The 20,201-nt window shown below is 40.2% G+C and overlaps 1 protein-coding gene across 1 annotated transcript; it reads right to left on the reverse strand.

Annotated features, from left to right (window-relative positions):
- Positions 1 to 423: 423 nt before the first annotated feature.
- LOC131997769 (uncharacterized) lies at positions 424 to 19,435 on the reverse strand. The gene is made up of 3 exons (XM_059369323.1): positions 19,397 to 19,435; positions 659 to 997; positions 424 to 591 (listed from the first exon to the last, which is right to left on the reverse strand). The coding sequence occupies exons 1-3, from the start codon at positions 19,433 to 19,435 to the stop codon at positions 424 to 426; spliced, it is 546 nt and encodes a 181-aa protein (XP_059225306.1).
- Positions 19,436 to 20,201: the final 766 nt, after the last annotated feature.

Raw genomic sequence — 20,201 nt, forward strand, 5'->3', positions numbered from 1 at the left:
TATGGGACCAAGTGTTTGGGGGGCCGTCTCTCTCCAAAAACATCCCTCAAAGGGGACAAATTTACGACCATAGCAATATGGGGGCTTAAATGAAAGGTCTTTGGGAGTAAATTACGACTTTGATTTCAATATTCGGGAAAAGTGTCTATGGGGCCATCCCACACCCACAACACCACCCAAATAGTAAGTATTTTTTGACTATTGCAATTTAGTTTTCCATTGCAAGAATTCTTTGATCATTAAACTCGTTTCGAAAGAGAGCCAAAACTGAAGAACTTATTCTATTTCCATTTGACATGTGTTGTAGGAAGGTTGTTCGGAAAAAAGGTAATAATTCGCAGACTAGTAATCTTAACGAAAATTCATTTTAAATTCAATTCAATGTGAGAACAAAAATTCAATTTTGTCTCTACATTTTCCCGATTATTTGTTGCGTTTACTTCTACGAGCAGTTATACCCTGGAGATGATAGCTACCGATTAATTTCTTATGCGCATAATAGTTTCCAGTACAATTGAAATCCATAACCGGTGTATAGACGGGAAATATGTCTTCGCTTAGTTTCAACTCAGTCACGTTGTACATTTTATTCTGTAAACGAGATAAAGAAAAATATGAAAATATAAAAAAAAAAAAATATTTTTAACACTTTGCTCACCCCTTCAATGGGGCAGGAGACCGGCAAATTACTACCCCTAATAATTGAGTTGACGATTTTCATGATAATTGGCACAGAATGGACATGGGTCAACACATCGCAAATATTTAGCTTTATGTCGAGAAATTTCATTACAGATCTCGCCTTTGGAGTTTTGATGTTAATCAACACCTCCACTTCTGTATCCGACGGTAACTGTGCACTGAATTCGAACATAGTGTTGAAAACATATTCGCCGTCTTCCACTTTCCGTACCTCACATATGAAATGCTTAAACAAAGTTGTAAATTTAGTGCAGGTGACACTGTGAAATTCCACCCTAAAAGGGCGCTTTCCGCTCTGAAAAAGAGTAAAATTTTTTTACATTGTTATAAAGTGGCCATTAACCACTAAACATTTCCAATATACCTCTACGGCACTTAAATGGCTGGCAGCAATAAAAGCGATTAATAGTTTGTACATCATGTCGCATGAATAAACTTTTGTCAAATGCTATCGTAAAACAAAAAAACATATTGTTTAATAACCGGAACAAAGTTTTAAGTAAATGATGAAAGTAAATTGTGAAATAATTTGTAGTTTTTAAAAAGGGGACGGAGTACGACTTGGCGGAAAATGGCAAAATAAACTTTAAACAAAAAACCATGTAAAAGCGTGCTAAGTTCGGCCGGGCCGAACTTTGGATACCCACCACCTCGAGTATATATGTGAACCACATTTCGTCAAAATCCAGTGAAAAATGCATACCTTATGTCCCATAGCAGTTATATCGAAATATATTCCGATTTGGACCAAATACCAATAAGTACAGTAGCTATATCTTAAAATAAACCGAACTGAACCATATACGACACGGATGTCGAAGAGCCTAACATAAGCGACTGTGTCAAATTTCAGCGAAATCGACTTTTGGGGCCAAGACTTTAAATCGATAAATCGGTCTACATGGCAGCTAAATGCAAATCAGGAAAGATTTGGGCCAAGTTGCAGAAAAATGTCGAAGAGCCTAACACAAAGCACTGTCCCAAATTTCGGCGCTTTTTATGAGCCCAAAACCTTAAATCAAGAGATCGGTGTAAACCGACCGGCCTAAACCAACTCACTGTCGCAAATTTCATCAAAATCGGATAATAAATGTGGCTTTTATGGGCCTAAGACCCTAAATCGGAGGATCGGAATATAGTCGAAGACCTTAACACAACTCACGGTCCCAAATTTTGGCGCAATCGGACAATAAATGCGACTTTTATGGCCCCAAAACATAAATCTGCGAGATCGGTCTATATGGCAGCTATAGCCAAATCTGTACCGATCTGTGCAGAACACAGTGTCCCAAACTTCGGCGACATCGGATAATAAATGGGTCTTTTATGGACCCAAAACCTTAAATCCGGAAATCGGTCTATATCGCAGCTATATCCAAATCTGAACCGATCAAGGCCAAATTGAAGAAAGATGTCGAAGGGCCTAAACCAACTCACTGTCCCAAATTTCATCAAAATCGGATAACAAATGTGGCTTTTATGTGCCTAAGACCCTAAATCGGATGATCGGTCTATATGGCAGCTATAGCCAAATCTAGACCGATCTGTGCAATATTGCAGAAGTATGTCAAGGAGCTTAACCTAACTCACTGTCCCACATTTCGGCGAAATCGGACAATAAATGCGCCTTTGATGGACCCAAAACCTTAAATACCGAGAGATCGGTCCATATGGCAGCTATATCCAAATCTGAACCGATCAGGGCAATATTGCAGAAGTATGTGAAAGGGCTTAACATAACTCACTATCCAAATTTCAGCAAAATGGCGTAACAGATGCGGTTGCTATGGGCCTAAGACCCTAAATCGGAGGATCGGTCTATAGGACAGCTATAACCAAATTTGGACCGATCTGTGCCATATTGCAGAAGTATGTCAAAGGGCTTAACTTAACTCACTGTCTTAAATTTCAGCAAAATCGGATAATAGATGTGGCTTATATGGGCCTAAGACCCTAAATCGGAGGATTGGTCTATATGGCAGCTATATCCAAATCCAGACCGATCTGGGCCAAATTGACAAAGGATGTTGAAGGGCCTTACACAACTCACTGTTCCAAATTTCAGCAAAATCGGATTATAAATGCGCCTTTTATGGACCCAAAACCTTAAAAACCGAGAGATCGGTCCATATGGCAGCTATATCCAAATCTGAACCGATCAGGGCCAAATTGACAAAGGATGTTGAAGAACCTTACACAACTCACTGTCCCAAATTTCAGCAAAATAGGATCATAAATGTGGCTTTTATGGGCCTGATAACCCAAATCGGAGGATCTGACTACATGGCACCTATATCCAAATCCAGACCAATCTGGGCCAATTTGACAAAGGATCTGGGCCAAATTTACAAAGGATGTCGAAGGGCGTAACACAACTCAATGTCCCACATTTCGGCGAAATCGGAAGATAAATGCGCTATTTATGGACCCAAAACCTTAAATCGAGAGATCGGTCTATATGACAGCTATATTAAAATCTGAACCAATCAGGGCCGAAGTATGTCAAAGGGGTTAGCTTAACTCACTGTCCGAAATTTCAGCAAAATGGCGTAATAAATGTGGTTGCTATGGCCTAAGACCCTAAATCGGAGGATCGGTCTATAGGGCAGATATAACCAAATCTGGATCGATCTGTGCCACATTGCAGACGAATGTCGAAAATTGTCCCGAATTTCGGCGACATCGGACAATAAATGCGCCTTTTATTGGCCCAAAACCTAAAATCGGAGCATCGGTCCATATGACAGCTATATCCAAATCTGAACCGATCAAATCGAAATTGAAGAAAGATGTCGAAGGGCCTTAACCAACTCACTGTCCCAAATTTCAGCAAAATCGGATAATAAACGTGTCTTTTATAGGCCTAAGACCCTAAATCGGAGGATTGGTCCATATGGCAGCTATATCCAAATCCCAACCGATCTGGGCCAATATGACGAAAGATGTCGAACGGCCTAACACAACTCAATGTCCCAAATTTTGGCGAAATCGGACAATAAATGTGGCTTTTATGGGCCTAAGACTCTAAATCGGAGGATTGGTCTATATGGCAGCTATATACAAATCAGGACCGATCAAGGCCAAATTGGATAATAAATGTGGCTTTTATGGGCCTGAGATCCTAAATCGGCCGATCGGTCTATATGTCAGCTATATCCAAATCCAGACCGATCTGGGCCAATTTGACGAAGGATGTCGAAGAGCGTAACATAACTCAATGTCCCACATTTCAGCGAAATCAGGCAATAAATCCGCTTTTTATGGGATTTTTTGTAGGCTGTACAGTGATTACAACAGACGGACGGACAGACGCACGGACATCGTTAAATCGTCTTAGAATTTAACGTGGATCCGAAATATATATACTTTGTAGGATCGGAAATTGATATTTCGATGTTTTGCAAACGGAATAACGAAATGAATATCCCCCCTATCCTACGGTGGTGGGTATAAAAATTGATGAAATCAATCTCAACTATAGTACATCATAATAATTATGGCAGTGTTTGGAAAAAATTAAATTTGCCAAACATTTCAAATGGTGTGAACGGTTGAAATGTTTTTAGAACGGAGTTAAGCAAAACAAGTCAATGTAGGCAAGCAAAAAAAAATAATTAAATCGTGCAATTAACATTTTTTTAACATTGGTCTTTTATCTATCACATACCATGATTCAATGGCAAATGTCAACAATTATCGATAACTTTCTTAGACATATTTATATGTGTATATCAATACCATGTTAATTGTTCAAATTCAATATTTTTCCTGTGTAGGGCCCATATAACCTAGTTCTCGATTTGAGCAACTTCGGAAAGCATTTCTGATCTATTTATTGCCTACTAGCCGATTCGGGCTCGCTCCGCTGCGCCCTCTTTAACTCTCTAATATGTTTTTAGGGTGGGGACACTTCGCCCTGAATGCGGATATCGAATTCATGCCATTGTGGCCTATGACGCGTTCGAATTCTACCGAGAATAACGGATAAGGCGGTGTTTATCCCCTCTTAATGTTGGCGACATTTACGAGGTACAGTGTCATGCATGGTCATTTAAAAAATTTTTCCCCAAAGAGGTGTCGCACTGCGGGACGCCGTTTGGACTCGGCTATAAAAAAGGTCCCTTATCATTAAGTTGAGAAATTGAATCGGAGAGCACTCATTGATGTGTGAGAATTATCCCCTTCTCGGTTCCTGGCGGTAATGTTCTTCCTTAGGGTAATGTTCTCATAAGAGGAGGGATGGCACCTCAGACAATTTAACCCAAAGATGGATATCATATTCGTTCTTTATTCCCAACGGATATGAAGTTGAGTTGAGGGGGTGCTTAAGGGGGTACCCCAAACACTTGCCTCCAAAATTGGATATCAAATTCGTTTTCTACTCTCAAATACCAATTGAGTCCCATATTGTCATAATGGGTCAAAAACCCATTTGACGTATCTTTGGGAGGAAAAGCGCCACCTAGACCTGAACGCAAATTTTAATGTCATATTCGTAATCTACTCTCAAACACCTATCATTTAAGTCCCATATAGCCATGGTCGGCAAATTTGCCCATTTGGGGGTATTTGGGGGTGGGCGACCGCCCATTACTTGGACCTAATGTTTTATGCCATGTAATCTACTGCCTAATACTTATCATTTGAGTCCCATATTGATATGAACTTTGAATATATCTGCTTTCGGGGAGTTTTGGGTTGGGGGGCCCGCTGGGTACTTGGACCCAAATTTTAATGCCATATTCGTTTTCTGGTCTCCAATACCTTTCATTTCATTACCTTATTGTGCCCATCGAACCACTTTCAGATATGGGAGGAGTTTGGGGTAAGGGGGAGGGTCCGCCTCCCCCCGATATCTAAAAATTATATAGCCTATGTTTCCTCCCAGACAAACCTACACAATCTACGCACATTTTAAGAAAATCGGTTCAGCCAAGTGGGTCTAATGGCGTTTTTGAGGGTTGGTGTGGCCAACTATACTTGGATCTGATTTTGTATGCCAGATTCGAAATCTACTCCCGAATACCTTTCATTTGAGCCCCATATTGAAATAAACGTCCAATATGTCTGTTTGGGGGAGTTTTGGGGCTGGTGCGGCCCCATGGGTATTTAGACCCAAATATTAATACCATATTCGTATTCTAGTCTCCAATACCTTTTATATGATACCTATATTGTTCCGATCGGTCCACTTTTGATTTTGGGTTGTATTTTTGGCATAAGGGGGAGGGTTCGTCCCCCCTCTGATAGCGAAAAATTATATAGCCTATGTTTCCTTCCAGACCAACCTACACATATGCGAAAATTTCAAGAAAATCGGTTCTGCTGTTTTTCAGTCTATAGGGAACAAACAAACCGAGTCCCATATATCCGTGATTGGCTAATGTGCCCATTTTGGGTCCATTTTGGGTGGGGTGACCCCCTATACTTCGACATGAATTTGTATGCCAGATTCGTTATCTACTCTCGCATACTTTTCATTTGATACCCATATTGTCCAGATCGGACCACTTTTGATTTTAGGTGGTGTTTTTGGTGTAACGGGGGAGGGTCCGCCCCCTTCCGTTATCAATAAATTATAAAGCCTATTTCTCCCGAATACCTTTCATTTGAGTCCCTCATTGTCATGATCGTCAAATAAACCAATTTTAAAGGTTTTGTGGCTGGGGCGGCCCCCCAGGTACTTGAACCCAACTTTTATTATGAAATTCGTACTCTTCTCTTGAATACCTTCCATTTTAATCCCATATTGTCCCGATCGGTGCACTTTTATTTTTGGGTAGTACTTTTAGGGTAAGGGGGAGGGTCCGCCCCCCTTCCGACGCCGAAAAATTATATAGCCCATGTTATTTTCACAGATTTTGTAGGTTGGTCTGAAAAGAAACATAGGCTATATAATTTTTCGGAAGGGGGGCGGACCCTCCCCCTTACCCTAAAAGTACTACCCAAAAATTAAAGTGAACCGATCGGGACAATATGGGATTCAAATGAAAGGTATTTAAGAGTAGAGTACGAATTTCATAATCATTGAGTTATCAACCTGTGTCCCCATCTATTGTTGATCAGGGTGATTGGGGGACATGGTAACCTATACTCTATTATGACTTCAAGCTTCTTTGCTACCATCCTTGTTTAAGCATATCTCAGTGTTTCAATGACATTATTTATGATGATGACGTACATCCGTCGGTCTGTCTGTGACTGTAATGTTCAACTTCAATTCCATTCGTTGCTGTTCATAATTCAATGGCATCGGTGCCGATTCGTTTGATATTAAAATGATTAGTTTTGCCCCTTTTGTTCCGCTTTTCGCTATGGAGTGACTTTGATTTCATTTGAACTCGTTTATTCGCTTTCATTGCGAAACAAACAAAACGCTGAACTAAAGAACAAAGATAGAGAGCAAGTTTGCCAACTAAAGATTTATCAAAAGATGTCCGCAGGGTATCGTGTATGGAGCAGCAAGAGCAATGGGCAAGAGGTGCAAGGAATTCATTGGAATTCATATTTTCATTTGACTGAGTGCTTGTCGACTACCTTCCATTCGAGTTTCAGAAACTTTGCCACACTGCGAACGAGAGAAAGTGCAATTTGCAGATTTTATGGAATCACATTCAGCCGAATGGACGAACGACCTGTATGGGTATTCTAAGGACAATAGGCGATTTCGTTGGCATGGTTTCTGCTGTTGTACAGAAGAACATTGGTCTTCATTGTCCAATTGTTCTGACTCTATCGGGCATTCCATGTCCGATTATGTTTGCGTATGTCGTGCGGTGGAGCAGGGCCTCACTTGCAGACATCTGAAGTGAAAGCAAAGTGCAAAAGTTTACCATGCATGGCCACCAGCCAGAAGGATGATAAGGACCTAGGTGTCAGTGTTGCCCCAAATGTAGCAAATGTTTGATCACAAAACTGCCAATGAAATTTTAATTGCCTGGGCAGTTACGTCTATTCTATAATCTTACGGTAAATTTGTTTAAATATTGGATAGCACAGCAGCGATAGACTGCAGCCTCAGGTCGGAATTGAACCTAAGGTTGCCGCATTAGGTTAGGTTTAAGTGGCAGTCTGCCATCAGACTTACTTAGACGTTTTCGTCCATTGTGATACCACAGGAATAGAAGAATGAAGATCCCTTCTAAGTCCTACCGTTGAACCATCCAGATCGCTTTAAAAATCCCAGTAACTTGAGATTGTTCACATACGCTAAATCAGACAGGCTCTCAAAGAAATAAGAACCTAAAGTGGAACTCCTTCTAACTGCTAGTGCGGGACACACACACATGGATGGTGTTCTATAGTCTCTTCTTCCTTGATGTCCCTACAGCTTCTGCAAAAGTCGTTGTTGGCAACCTTCAGTCTATCAGCATGTTTTCCGATTAGACAGTGACCTGTCATGACGGACACAATGATTGAGACGTCTGTTCTAGCCAATGATAGCAAAACAGTAGACCTAGTCTATCATTCGTTGCCCTTCAGGACTGGTCCTGAAAACTAAGCTTGTATGTCGCTAGAGGCATACCCACAGAGTCCAGTTTCCCTGGAGTGTGTAAGGTAGTTCCTAGTCTTTAGAATTTCCTGGGATATCTCTGTGGCCCGGCACCCAGAATAGGTGAATTTTGAAGGTTCCCGCATTAGTTATCCAAGTCTGAAGAACGCTCTGTATGCCAGCTATATCCAAATCTGGACCGATTTAAGCCAAATTAAAGAAGAATGTCGAAGGGCCCAAAACAACTCACTGTCCTAAATTTCGGCGACATGGGACAATAAATGGGCCTTTTATGGGGCAAAAACCCTAAATCGAGAGATCGGTCTATATGGCAGCTATATCCAAATCTGGACCGATCTGAGCCAAATTGAAAATGGATATCGAAAGGCCTAACGCAACACACTGTCCCAAATTTCGGCGACATCCGACAATAAATGGGCCTTTATGGGGCCAAAACCTTAAATCGGGAGATCGGTCTATATGGCAGCTACATCCAAATCTGAACCGATCTAAGCCAAATTGACGAAGCATGTCGAAGGGCTTAACACAACTCACTGTCCCAAATTTCAGCAAAATCGGATAATAAATGTGGCTTTTATTGGCCTAAGACCCTAAATCGGCGGATCGGTCTATATGGGGGCTATGTCAAGATATAGCCATCATATAGCCCATCTTCGAACTTAGCCTGCTCATGGACAAAAAAAGAATCTGTGCAAAGTTGCAGCTCAATATCTCTATTTTTTAAAGACTGCAGCGTGATTTCAACAGACGGACGGACGGACATGTCTAGATCGTCTTAGATATATACGCTGATCAGAAATATATATACTTTATAGGGTCGGAAAAGGATATTTCGATGTGTTGCCAACGGAATGACAAAATGAATATAGCCCCATCCTTCGGTGCTGGGTATAAAAATCAATTTGTGTTTGTTTGTGTGTTCCTTATAGACTCGCAAACTGCTGAACCGATTTTCTTGAAATTGATGGTTTCTTGAAACTGATGGTGCATAATGATCCAGTGGTGAAAAAACGGTACTACATTTTTTGATATCTGAAGGGGGAGCGGACCCTCGCCCTTACCCTAATTTTCAGAAACCCCAGATCTCGGAGATGGGTGGTGCGATTTAAGCGAAATTTTGTGTGCTCTCATTTAGTCCCTTAAAAACAAAAATTTGGTATCCAAATTTCGGATGGGGTACCTGGGGGGCCGCCCCACCCTAAGACCTACCAAATATATATTTAAACCAAACACGACAATATGGGACTCAAATGAAAGGCACTTAGGATTAGAAAACGAATCTGATATCCAATAGTCGGACCAATTGTTTGGGGGACCACCCCAACCCCCAAAAACACTCCTAAATCGGACATATTTACCTACCATGGCAATATGGGACTCAAATGAAAGATATTTGCGAGTAGAATACGAATCTGAGTAGAATACGAACACTGACACCATAAAATTGATTAAAAAGGACGGAATTGGGTCAACATTGGGCATGGCAAACGAAGCAATTCAAATTCAGGCACATAGTAATGGTAGCAGAGGGCAAACAAAAAATCTATGGGCAAACAAAAAATCTATGGCTATGGTACCTGGGGGGCCGCCCCACCCTAAGACCTACCAAATATATATTTAAACCAAACACGACAATATGGGACTCAAATGAAAGGCACTTAGGATTAGAAAACGAATCTGATATCCAATAGTCGGACCAATTTTTTGGGGGACCACCCCAACCCCCAAAAACACTCCTAAATCGGACATATTTACCTACCATGGCAATATTGGACTCAAATGAAAGATATTTGCGAGTAGAATACGAATCTGACATCCAAATGTGGGACCAAGTTTTTAGGGGTCCACTTCTTTCCCAAAACACCAGGACTTATAAACTAACCATGGCAATATGGTTCTTAAATAAAAGGTATTTGAGTGTAGAATACGAATTTGATATCCAGATCCAGATTGGAAAACTAATTTAATATTGAATTTTGAATCCAATGGCAATATGGGGTTCAAATAAAATATATTTGAAAGTAAAGAACGATGCTGATATATTTTCAGGGCTAAGTGTTTGGGCAGCCATATGGCTGCCATATAAACAGATCTTAGATGTTGACTTCTTGAGCCTCTAGAGGGCGCAATTATTATTCAATTTGGCTGAAATTTGGCATGGCGTGTTTCGGTATGACTTCCAACAACTGTGCGAAGTGTGGTTTAAATCGGTTCATAACCTTATATAGCAGTCATATAAACCGATCTGGGATCTTGACTTCTTGAGCCTCTAGAGGGTGCAATTTTTATCCAATTTGGTTGAAATTTTGGACAACGGCTTTTCCCATAACCTCCAATGTGTGTGTCAAATGCGGTCTTAATCGGTCTATAGCCTGATACAGCTCCCATATAAACCGATCTCCCTATTTAACTTCTTGAGCCTATAGAGGGCGCAATTCCTATCTGATTTGGCTGAATTTTGGCATGACATGTTTTATTATGACTTCCAACAACTGTACTACGTATGGTTCAAATCGGTCCATAACCTGATATAGCTGTCACATAAACCGATCTGGGATCTTGTCTTCTTGAGCCTCTAGAGGGCGCAGTTATTATCCAATTTGGCTGAAATGTTGTACAACGGTTTCTTTCATTCCTTCAATATACGTGTCATATATGGTCTGAGTCGGTCTATAGCCTGAAACAGTACAACAGAGATACCGGGAAAAGAACGCGACAAACTTGATCCATAGTGGAGGGTATATAAGATTCGGCCCGCCCGAACTTTAATTCACATTCAGATGGCGCTGGCAATGGCGTTTAGTATTCAAGACTGTCTAACCAAAACCTAGGAGTCATTAAAGGTCCCCTGGTATTGAGCTTAAACTTGAATAGGACAGCACTCATTGATATGTGAGAGGTTTGCCAGTGTTCCTCTATGGAATGTTCATGGGCAAAATTTGCATTTGCAATCCGTAATCTCTCAAAACTATTGAACTTTTTCAACACTGTGGGAAAATTTCTGGGAAATGTCCATAAACAAGGCAACTCTGCATGCCACATACCACATCGTATGTGGGTGAAAGACATGAGGGTCAGTAACAGAGTGTCGGAATGCCGGAACATGTGTCTCGTCCAGTTCAGTTCAGTTCTGATTGACGTATAAACACTTCAGAACGCCAGACATGTGGCTGTCAAATGCCTTCTAAACGCTTTTGACTGGACATAGTGGCCCATGGAGACATATCGTCTTTGAAGCTAGACGTAAATGTGAGAGAGAGAGAGAGAGTATGTGTGTGGGTGTGTGTGTGAAGCAATCTTTTCATACAGCCAGTCGTTATTAGCAAAGTTCAATTGAATCTTCTCTACGGTTTTTTTGTGTCCCACCTCAACATTCTGTCTATGAAACAGCATGGCTCGTGTTCCTGATACACGGACTCCACATGTGACCTTTGCATATTAAAACGTACATTTGTCTGTGCTGCTGTGCCTCTAGTGGCCATTGACGTTTCCTTCAGACTCGGCTGACTCGTTTCTTTTGTTGCTTCCTTCCTTTCGTTCTTGGTCGATGCACGGAGCGATGTTAAAGTTTTGACAGGTATTGAATAACACTGACACCATAAAATTGATTAAAAAGGACGGAATTGAGTCAACATTGGGCATGGCAAACGAAGCAATTCAGCAATTCAGGCACAAAGTAATGGTAGCAGAGGGCAAACAAAAAATCTATGGCCCATTTAAATGTAATGGCAACAAGTTGAATGACTGTCTCGTCCTAGCATGAATGTGACAGATTGAATTGGCAGAAAAATTGAAGTTTCGTGAAATTTCCTGCAACAATACGCCATGGTAGTTTTGCCGACAAAAACAAAAAACTTATTCAGACTAAGGACAATAGAAATAATGACAAGTTTTTAAAGTATTTTTGATTAAAGCCTTAAAAATCGGTATTGATCATTAACAAGTAAAACGGCGTTGGATACCCACCACCTCGGGTATCTATGTAAACCACCTTCCATCCAAATCCGGTGAAAAATGCATACCTTTTGCCCCATAGCGGCCATATGGAAACATGTTCCGATTTTGACCAAATACTAATAAGTACAGTAGCTATATCTAAAAATAAACCGATCTGAACCATATACGACACGGATGTCGAAAAGTCTATCATTAGACACTGTGTCAAATTTCAGTGAAATCGGATTATAAATGCTCCTTTTATGGGGCCAAGACTTTAAATCGAGATATCGGTCTATATGGCAAATTGCAAATTTGCCCATGAACATTCCATTAAGGAGCTAGCAAGCTCCCCACAAATCAATGAGTGCTGTCTGATTCAATTTAAAGCTTAATGATAACGGACCTCCATTTTATTGCTGAGTCCGAACGGCGTGCCGCAGAGCGATAGCTCTTTGGGAAAAAGTTTTTACATGGCAAAGTACCGCACAAATGTCGCCTGCATTACAAGGGGATAACCATCGCTGAAAAATTTTCTGATGTTTCTGCCAGGATTCGAACGCAGGCGTTCAGCGTTATAGGCGGACATGCTAACCTCTGCACTACGGTGGTCTAGGTGGCAGATATATCCAAATCTGGACAAATTTAGGCCAAGTTGCAGAAAAATGTCGAAGAGCCAAACACAAAGCACTGTCCCAAATTTAGGCCAAATCGGACAGTAAATGCACCTTTTGTGGGCCCAAATCCTTAAATCGAGAGATCGGTCTATATGGCAGCTATATCCAAATCTGATCCTATCTGGACCAAATCAAAGAAAGATGTCGAAAAGCCTAAGAAAACTCAATGTCCCAAATTTCAGCAAAATCGGATAATAAATGAGGCTTTTATGGGCCTAAGACCCGGATCGGTCTATATGGCAGCTATATCCAAATCTAGACCGGTTTTGAGCCTAATAAACGAACGATGTCGGAGAGCCTTACACAACTCACTGTCCCAAATTTCAGCAAAATCGGATTATAATTGTTGCTTTTATGGGCCAAAGACCCTAAATCGGAGGATTATTGTCCGATTTTGCTGAAATTCGGGACAGTGTATACCCGTTTACATATATACCCAAAGTTCGGCCTGGCCGAACTTAACGCCTCTTCACTTGTTGAATTTAAAATGAATTAAAAAAAATCATTGCACCTGAAGTTTGCTTATGGCCAGCAAAATGAACATCTTTTGTTAAATAACCTTTTTGAAAATGTTTATGTCATTACATTTTCATTTTCACCATGCACACGCTGAAGTTGTCCTTCGACATGAATGTGTATTTTTTTTTTATGTAAATAATTCATGGTAAATATCTTTGGGGCACATAAACGGAAATGTGTGCAATGGCAACTTTTGTGTGTGTGTGTGTGTGGCTCCGAAGTGATTTGGAAACATTGTTGAAGAGTTTATTGCATGCATGAATCGTCCATGCTTTTGCATATGCTGCTAAGCACCAATGTATATGTGGCATCCACATTCATTCACCCTTGCATTTTTATGGAATGGTAAGAAATCTCATCTGGATTATTTGATTTACTTTTTTTTTTGGTTTTGAGAAAACAAATTAGAAAACTTTTGTTTTTTTGCATGTGTCGTTGAAACACTATGGGAATTACTACAGATTGTGCATGCTGCAAGCCCTTCCGGATATGCTATTCTGGGGTGCTCTTCTATTTATACCCTCCACCATAGGATGGGGGTATACTTATTTCGTCTTTCCGTTTGTAACACCTCGAAATATTCTTCTAAGACATTTTAAGTCGATCTAGCCATGTCCGTCCGTCTGTCGAAAGCACGCTTACTTTCGAAGGAGTAAAGCTAGGCGCTTGAAATATTGCACAAATACTTCTTAGCAGTGTAGGTCGGTTGGAATTGTAAATGGGCCATATCGGTCCATGTTATGATATAGCAGACATATCAACCGATTTCGGATCTTGACACAAGAGGGCGCAATTCTCCTCCGATTTGACTGATATTTAGCATGAAGTGTTTTGTTATGATTTCCAACAACTGTGCTAAGTATGGTTAAAATGATACAGACACCGATCTTGTATCTTGACTTCTTGAGCCACAACAGATGAAGTATAAACCGATCAAGGATCTTGACTTCTTACCCCCTCTAGAGTGCGCAGTTCTTATCCGATTTGGTAGAAATTTTGTACATCGGCTTCTCCCATGACCTCCAACATATATGCCAAATATGGTCTGAATCGATCTATAGCCCGATACACACCCATAAACGAGGGTTAGATTTTATATTTCGACATTGTACAACCCTTGTGTTGCAATCTGTCAACTGACAACTCAATTGTAAAGCTTGACATTTTTGAGGTTATGCATACTACGAACGTTTTGACATACGAGCGCTATTTGTGTTGTTTACAGTAACTCAACTCTCCCAAAAAGTGGAATTAAATCGTGAACATTTTCGTGCGGGTTATTTTTTACAACTTTCGACGTAGATTAACTCAACAAACAGTGTATCGATGAATTTAATTAAATTTTGGTTCTTGATGGAGCTTCATAGCCAAGCTCCATCAAGAACCAGTGTTTATCGTTGGTATGGTGAGTTCAAGTGAGGTCGTAGTTCACTCCAAGACAAATTACGTGAAGGTCGTTTAAAATCAGTTATTGTTCCAAAAACCATTGATGCTGTGCCACCATCTCGCGTATATATAAAAACCACCTTTCGTCAAAATCCCAGTGTCAAATTTCAGTAAAATCGAGCCAAGTTGCTGAATAATTTCGAAAAGCCTAATACAACTCATTGTCTCAAAATTTCTGTGAAATCGGACAATAACTGCGCTTTTATGGCCCCAAATCGGTCTATATGGCAGCTATCTCCAAATCAGGACCGATCTGAGTCAAATTGACGAAGCGTGTCACTGTCCCAAATTTCGGCGACATCGGATAATAAATGCGACTTTTATGGGCTCAAAATCTTTAATCGAGAGATCGGTCTAAATGGCAGCTATATCCAAATCTGAACCGATCTGAGCCAAATTGAAGAAGGATGTTGAAGGACCTAGCACAACACACTGTGCCAAATTTCAACAAAATCGGATAATAAATGTTGCTTTTATGGGCCTAAGACCCTAAATCGGAGGATCGGTCTGTATGGCAGCTATATCCAAATCTGGACCGATCTAGGCCAAATTGCAAAAAGATGTCAAAGGGCCCGACACAACTCACTGGCCCAACTTTCAGCAAAATCGGATAATAAATGCGGCTTTTGTGGGTCTAAGACCCTAAATCGGCGGGTCGGTCTATATGGCAGCTATATCCAAATCTGGACCGATCTGGGCCAAATTGCAGAAGGATGTCAAAGGGCCTTACGCAACTCACTGTCCCAAATTTCAGCAAAATCGGATAATAAATGCGGCTTTGGTGTGTCTAAGACCCTAAATCGGCGGATCGGTCTATATGGCAGCTATATCCAAATTTGGACCGATCTGGGCCAAATTGCAGAAGGATATCAAAGGGCCTATCACAACTCACTGTCCCAAATTTCAGCAAAATCGGATAATAAATGCGGCTTTTGTGGGTCTAAGACCCTAAATCGGCGGATCGGTCTGTATGGCAGCTATATCCAAACCTAGACCGATCTGGGCCAAATTGACGATGGATCTCGAAGGTCCTTACATAACTCACTGTCCCAAATTTCAGCAAAATCGGATAATAAATGTGGCTTTTATGGGTTTAAGACCCTAAATCGGCGGATCGGTCTGTATGGCAGCTACATCCAAATTTGGACCGATCTGGGCCGAAATGAGAAATTATGTTAAAGGGCCTTTCGCAACTCACTGTCCCAAGTTTCAGCAAAATCGGATAATAAATGTGGCTTTTATGGGCCTAAGACCCTAAATCGGCGGATCGGTCTATATGGCAGCTATATCCTAATCTGAACCGATCTGGGCCAAATTGCAAAAGGATATCAGAGGGCCTAACACAATTCACTGTGCCAAATTTCAGCAAAATCTGATAATAAATGTTGCTTTTATGGGCCTAAGACCCTAAATCGGAGGATCGGTCTATATGGTAGCTATAACCAAATCTGGACCGATCTGAGCCAAATCGCTTAAGTATGTTAAAGGGCCTTACACAACTCACTGTCCCAAATTTCAGCAAAATCGGATGGGCCTAAGACTCTAAACAAGCGGATCGGTCTATATGGGGGCTATATCAAGATATAGTCCGATATAGATCATCGTCGAGTTTAACCTGCTTATGGAGAAAAAAGAATCTGTGCAAAATTTCAGATCAATATCTCTATTTTCAAAGACTGTAGGGTGATTTCAACAGACAGACGGACGGACATGTCTGATCGTCTTAGATTTTTACGCTGATCAAGAATATATGGACTTTATAGGGTCGGAAATGGATGTTGCAAACGAAATGACAAAATGATTATACCCTCATCCTTCGATGGTGGGTATAGTAAAGCGATTTTCGATGATTAATATTTATTTTTGCTCTCCACTTCCGAAATATAAAAGGCAACCCTCGTAAACCGATCTTCCGATACTACTTCTTGAACCCCTATAATCACAATGCTTTTCCGATTGGGCTGAAATTTTTCACAATGACTAAAAAGAGATGACGGGCAAATAACTCGAGAAATGCGATCCTTGGTGGAGGGTATACAAGATTCGGCCCGGTCGAACTTAGCAAGCTTTTACTTGTTTCTGTTTAGTTTTTACGTTGGTTTAGTTGGGATTTTAGTTTAATTTAACAACAAATCTCATTTTTGAGGATTTTCACAAAAATTCCCCACACATAATGTGTGTGTTCCCCATAACGAATTATTTTATAAACTCTATTCTATTTAAATTTTTTGTTTGTCTTATAAACAAATGGCATTTAAAATGTATTTCGAAAAGAGTAACAATAATGGTTTCAGATATGAAGGAGGAAAAATAAAATTATAATATTTTTCCCTTGAATTTTCCATACATCACCACCCTAAAATTGGGGGTATGCTAAGCTGGTCATTTCGTTTGTAACACCTTGAAATAATGGTCTGCGGCGACTTAGATTAGGTTAGGTTGGGGAAGATGATACCAAAACATTGTCTTGATATCCGCTGGGACCCTATGGTGCCCATTGTGATTCCTTGATCTTCTTTCCCCGTCGGGCGCAAAGTCTACATTGAACTCCATCTTCTGCATTTGGACGTCATCAAACTGTCCTTAGGTCTGACGGGACTTACCCCTCTTAGCTCCTCTAGTGCCTGAAAGAAGAAAGATCCAAATATCCTATTTCAACTACGACATAAAGTTGGACATTGGCAGAGGAAGTGAAAACAATCTCCTAGAGCATCAGAGCTATACCCATATGCGTGTAATCGGATAACATATGATCACTTTTTTGCAATATTTCTCAAAACCGGACGAGAGCTATATCTAAATCTGAACCGATTTCTATGAAATTCACCAGTCATATCGAGAGTCGTAAAAAAATCCTTGCTGCCAAATTTGGAGAGAATCGGTTAACAAATGACCATTTTATTGCATTATTAATGAAAATCGGACGAAAATATATATGGGAACTATATCCAGAATTGAACCGATTTTTCCCAATTTTTTTTTTGTCTCTAGGCCGAAAAACATGTCTGTACCAAATTTGAAGACGAACGGATGAAAACTGCGATCTTTACTTTGTACACAAATTAACATGGGCAGACGGACGGACAGACAGACACACGGACATAGCTAAATCGAATCAGAAAGTGGTCAATCTCCCTTCCTTTTGGGTGTTACAAACTAATTCACTAAGCTATAATACCCTGTACCACAGAAGTGGTGTAGGCTATAAAAATTATATAGCCTATGTTTCCTTTTTTGATTCTACGAAACAAACAAACCGAGTCCCATGTAGTCATATGCCCATTTGGTTTTTGGAGGGTGGGGTGACCCCCTACACTTCGATCTGATTTTGTATGCCAGATTCGTAATCTACTCCCGAATACCTTTCATTTAAGCCCCATATTGATATGGACGACCAATTTGTCTGTTTTTAGACATTTTGGGGTTAGGGCGACTTCCTGGGTACTTCGATCCAAATTTTATTACCATATTCGTATTATGCTCTTCAATACCTTTCATATGATATCCATATTGTTTTTATCGGTCCACTTGTGATCTGATATTTTTGGGTTAACGGGGAGGGAAGGGTCCGCCCCCTTCCGATATCAAAAAAATATAAAACATATTTCTTCTTCCTGACCATATTCGCAATCTACTCCCGAATACCTTTCATTTGAGTCCCATATTGTCATGGTCGTCAAATAAATCTATTTTAAGGGGTTTTGGGCTGGGGCGGCCCCCCAGGTACTTGGACCAAACTTTTATTAGGAAATTAGTACTGTTTGTATGTTCGTTTGTTTGTTCCGTATAGACACAAAAACAGCTGAACCGATTTCCTTGAAATTTTTCACAGATTGTGTAGGTTGGTCTGGAGATAAACATAGACTATATATTTTTTTGACCTCGGGAGGGGGGGGCGGACACTCCCCTTTACCTCAAAAATATTACCCAAAAATAAAAGTGAACCGAATATGGGATTCAAATGAAAGGTATTCAAGAGTAGAGTACGAATTTCATAATAAAAGTTGGGTCCAAGTACTTGGGGGGCCGCCCCAGCCCCAAAACCCCTTAAAATAGGTTTATTTGACGATCATGACAATAATGGACTCAATTGAAAGGTATTCGGCAATAGATTACGAATATGGTGAGGAAGTAGGAATAAGCCTTAAAATTTATTGAGAAGGGGACGAACACTCCACCGTATAGTATACGCAAAGTATACCGATAACGACAATATGTATATCAAATGAAAAGTATGCGGGAGTAGATAACGAATCTGGCACACAAATTCATGTCAAAGTATAGGGGGTCACCGCACCCCCACGAAAACGCCCAAAATGGGCACATTAGCCAATCTCGGATATATGGGACTGTAGTGGCGCATGTCGATGTACCCAATATGAATATATTTCTTGGAATTGGCCCGCCTGATAATAGATATGGACATTCCTGTTTTTTTTCCAACCCCAACGCGAGTTAACATACAATGTGGATGCTAGAGTATTTTTGTTGTTGTGATTGCTTGTCTCGTGTTTTTCCCTTATTGGAACATATTTGGAGCTTTGCCTATGCTGTTTTTCTTCTTCTTCTTCCTTGTAGCACTGTTACAGTTGGATTCACTTACATTGACCGCTGTTGATGATTCAAAGCTTAGTGTGATCATGTGTTATAATCACGTAGCTAACAGAGACGCATCATAGGCGGTAGCCTAGGGGAAGCGTTACAGCCTACGAACCGGTGAGCGTGAGTTCGAATACCGGCAGCAGTGTTTCTTTATACATTTATATTTTTTATTTATTTATTTTTTTTTTGTTTGTTTCATTTCATTTGTTTTCTTTTTTTTTGATCATTTGATCACATCAAAGTTCAAATGAGTTGTTTAATTTTTTTTTCTTTTGGTTTTCTTTTTTTTTTGACAACTATTGGATAAGGTGGAAAATGGTTGTGGTTGTTAACATCCACACATATAAGTCCGACCAAATCATAGGTTTAGAGCACTTTGTCTCCATATTGAAAAGTTGCTATAATTTCCCCTCAGCCATAGTGGTGAATGTTAACTTCTTTTCTATGTTCTTTGTAGCTTTTCTTTCGCATTGGAGTTCCCATACACTCACAAATGGATTATTATTGTATTTGTGGCATGTATGTAAAAGAAGACATTTTTGGTTTTGAGAATTTTAATTTGTGGTAGTAATTCAGCAATTTGCCCCATTGTTTAGGTCAAGGCTACAAAAGGTGGTAGCAGACTGATTTGAGATCCATTTTGCTCCAACCTTGCAACCGTGTGCACCCAAAAGTTTAAGTTTTTGTGTCGTAAAGGACTTGAGATTCTTTAAAAGTGTAAAAGCGTTATCCTTGCTTTAGTAAAAAAGGGATTAAATTTTTTTTTTGTTGGTGGCAGTTCTCCTCAATTTTTATTTTTTTATTGT

The sequence above is a fragment of the Stomoxys calcitrans genome, chromosome 1, assembly GCF_963082655.1.
Source record: "Stomoxys calcitrans chromosome 1, idStoCalc2.1, whole genome shotgun sequence".
In the NCBI taxonomy this organism is placed as follows: Eukaryota; Metazoa; Arthropoda; class Insecta; order Diptera; family Muscidae; genus Stomoxys; species Stomoxys calcitrans.

What these genes read in the sequence shown, in the direction of transcription:
- LOC131997769 (XM_059369323.1), bottom strand. Translation starts at nt 19,435, where the DNA reads ATGATCACACTAAGCTTTGAATCATCAACAGCGGTCAAT. An exon ending in AATCATCAACAGCGGTCAAT is followed by an intron (nt 998 to 19,396) that starts GTAAGTGAATCC and finishes ACTCTTTTTCAG; the next exon opens with AGCGGAAAGCGCCCTTTTAG. An exon ending in TCTCCTGCCCCATTGAAGGG is followed by an intron (nt 592 to 658) that starts GTGAGCAAAGTG and finishes TCTCGTTTACAG; the next exon opens with AATAAAATGTACAACGTGAC.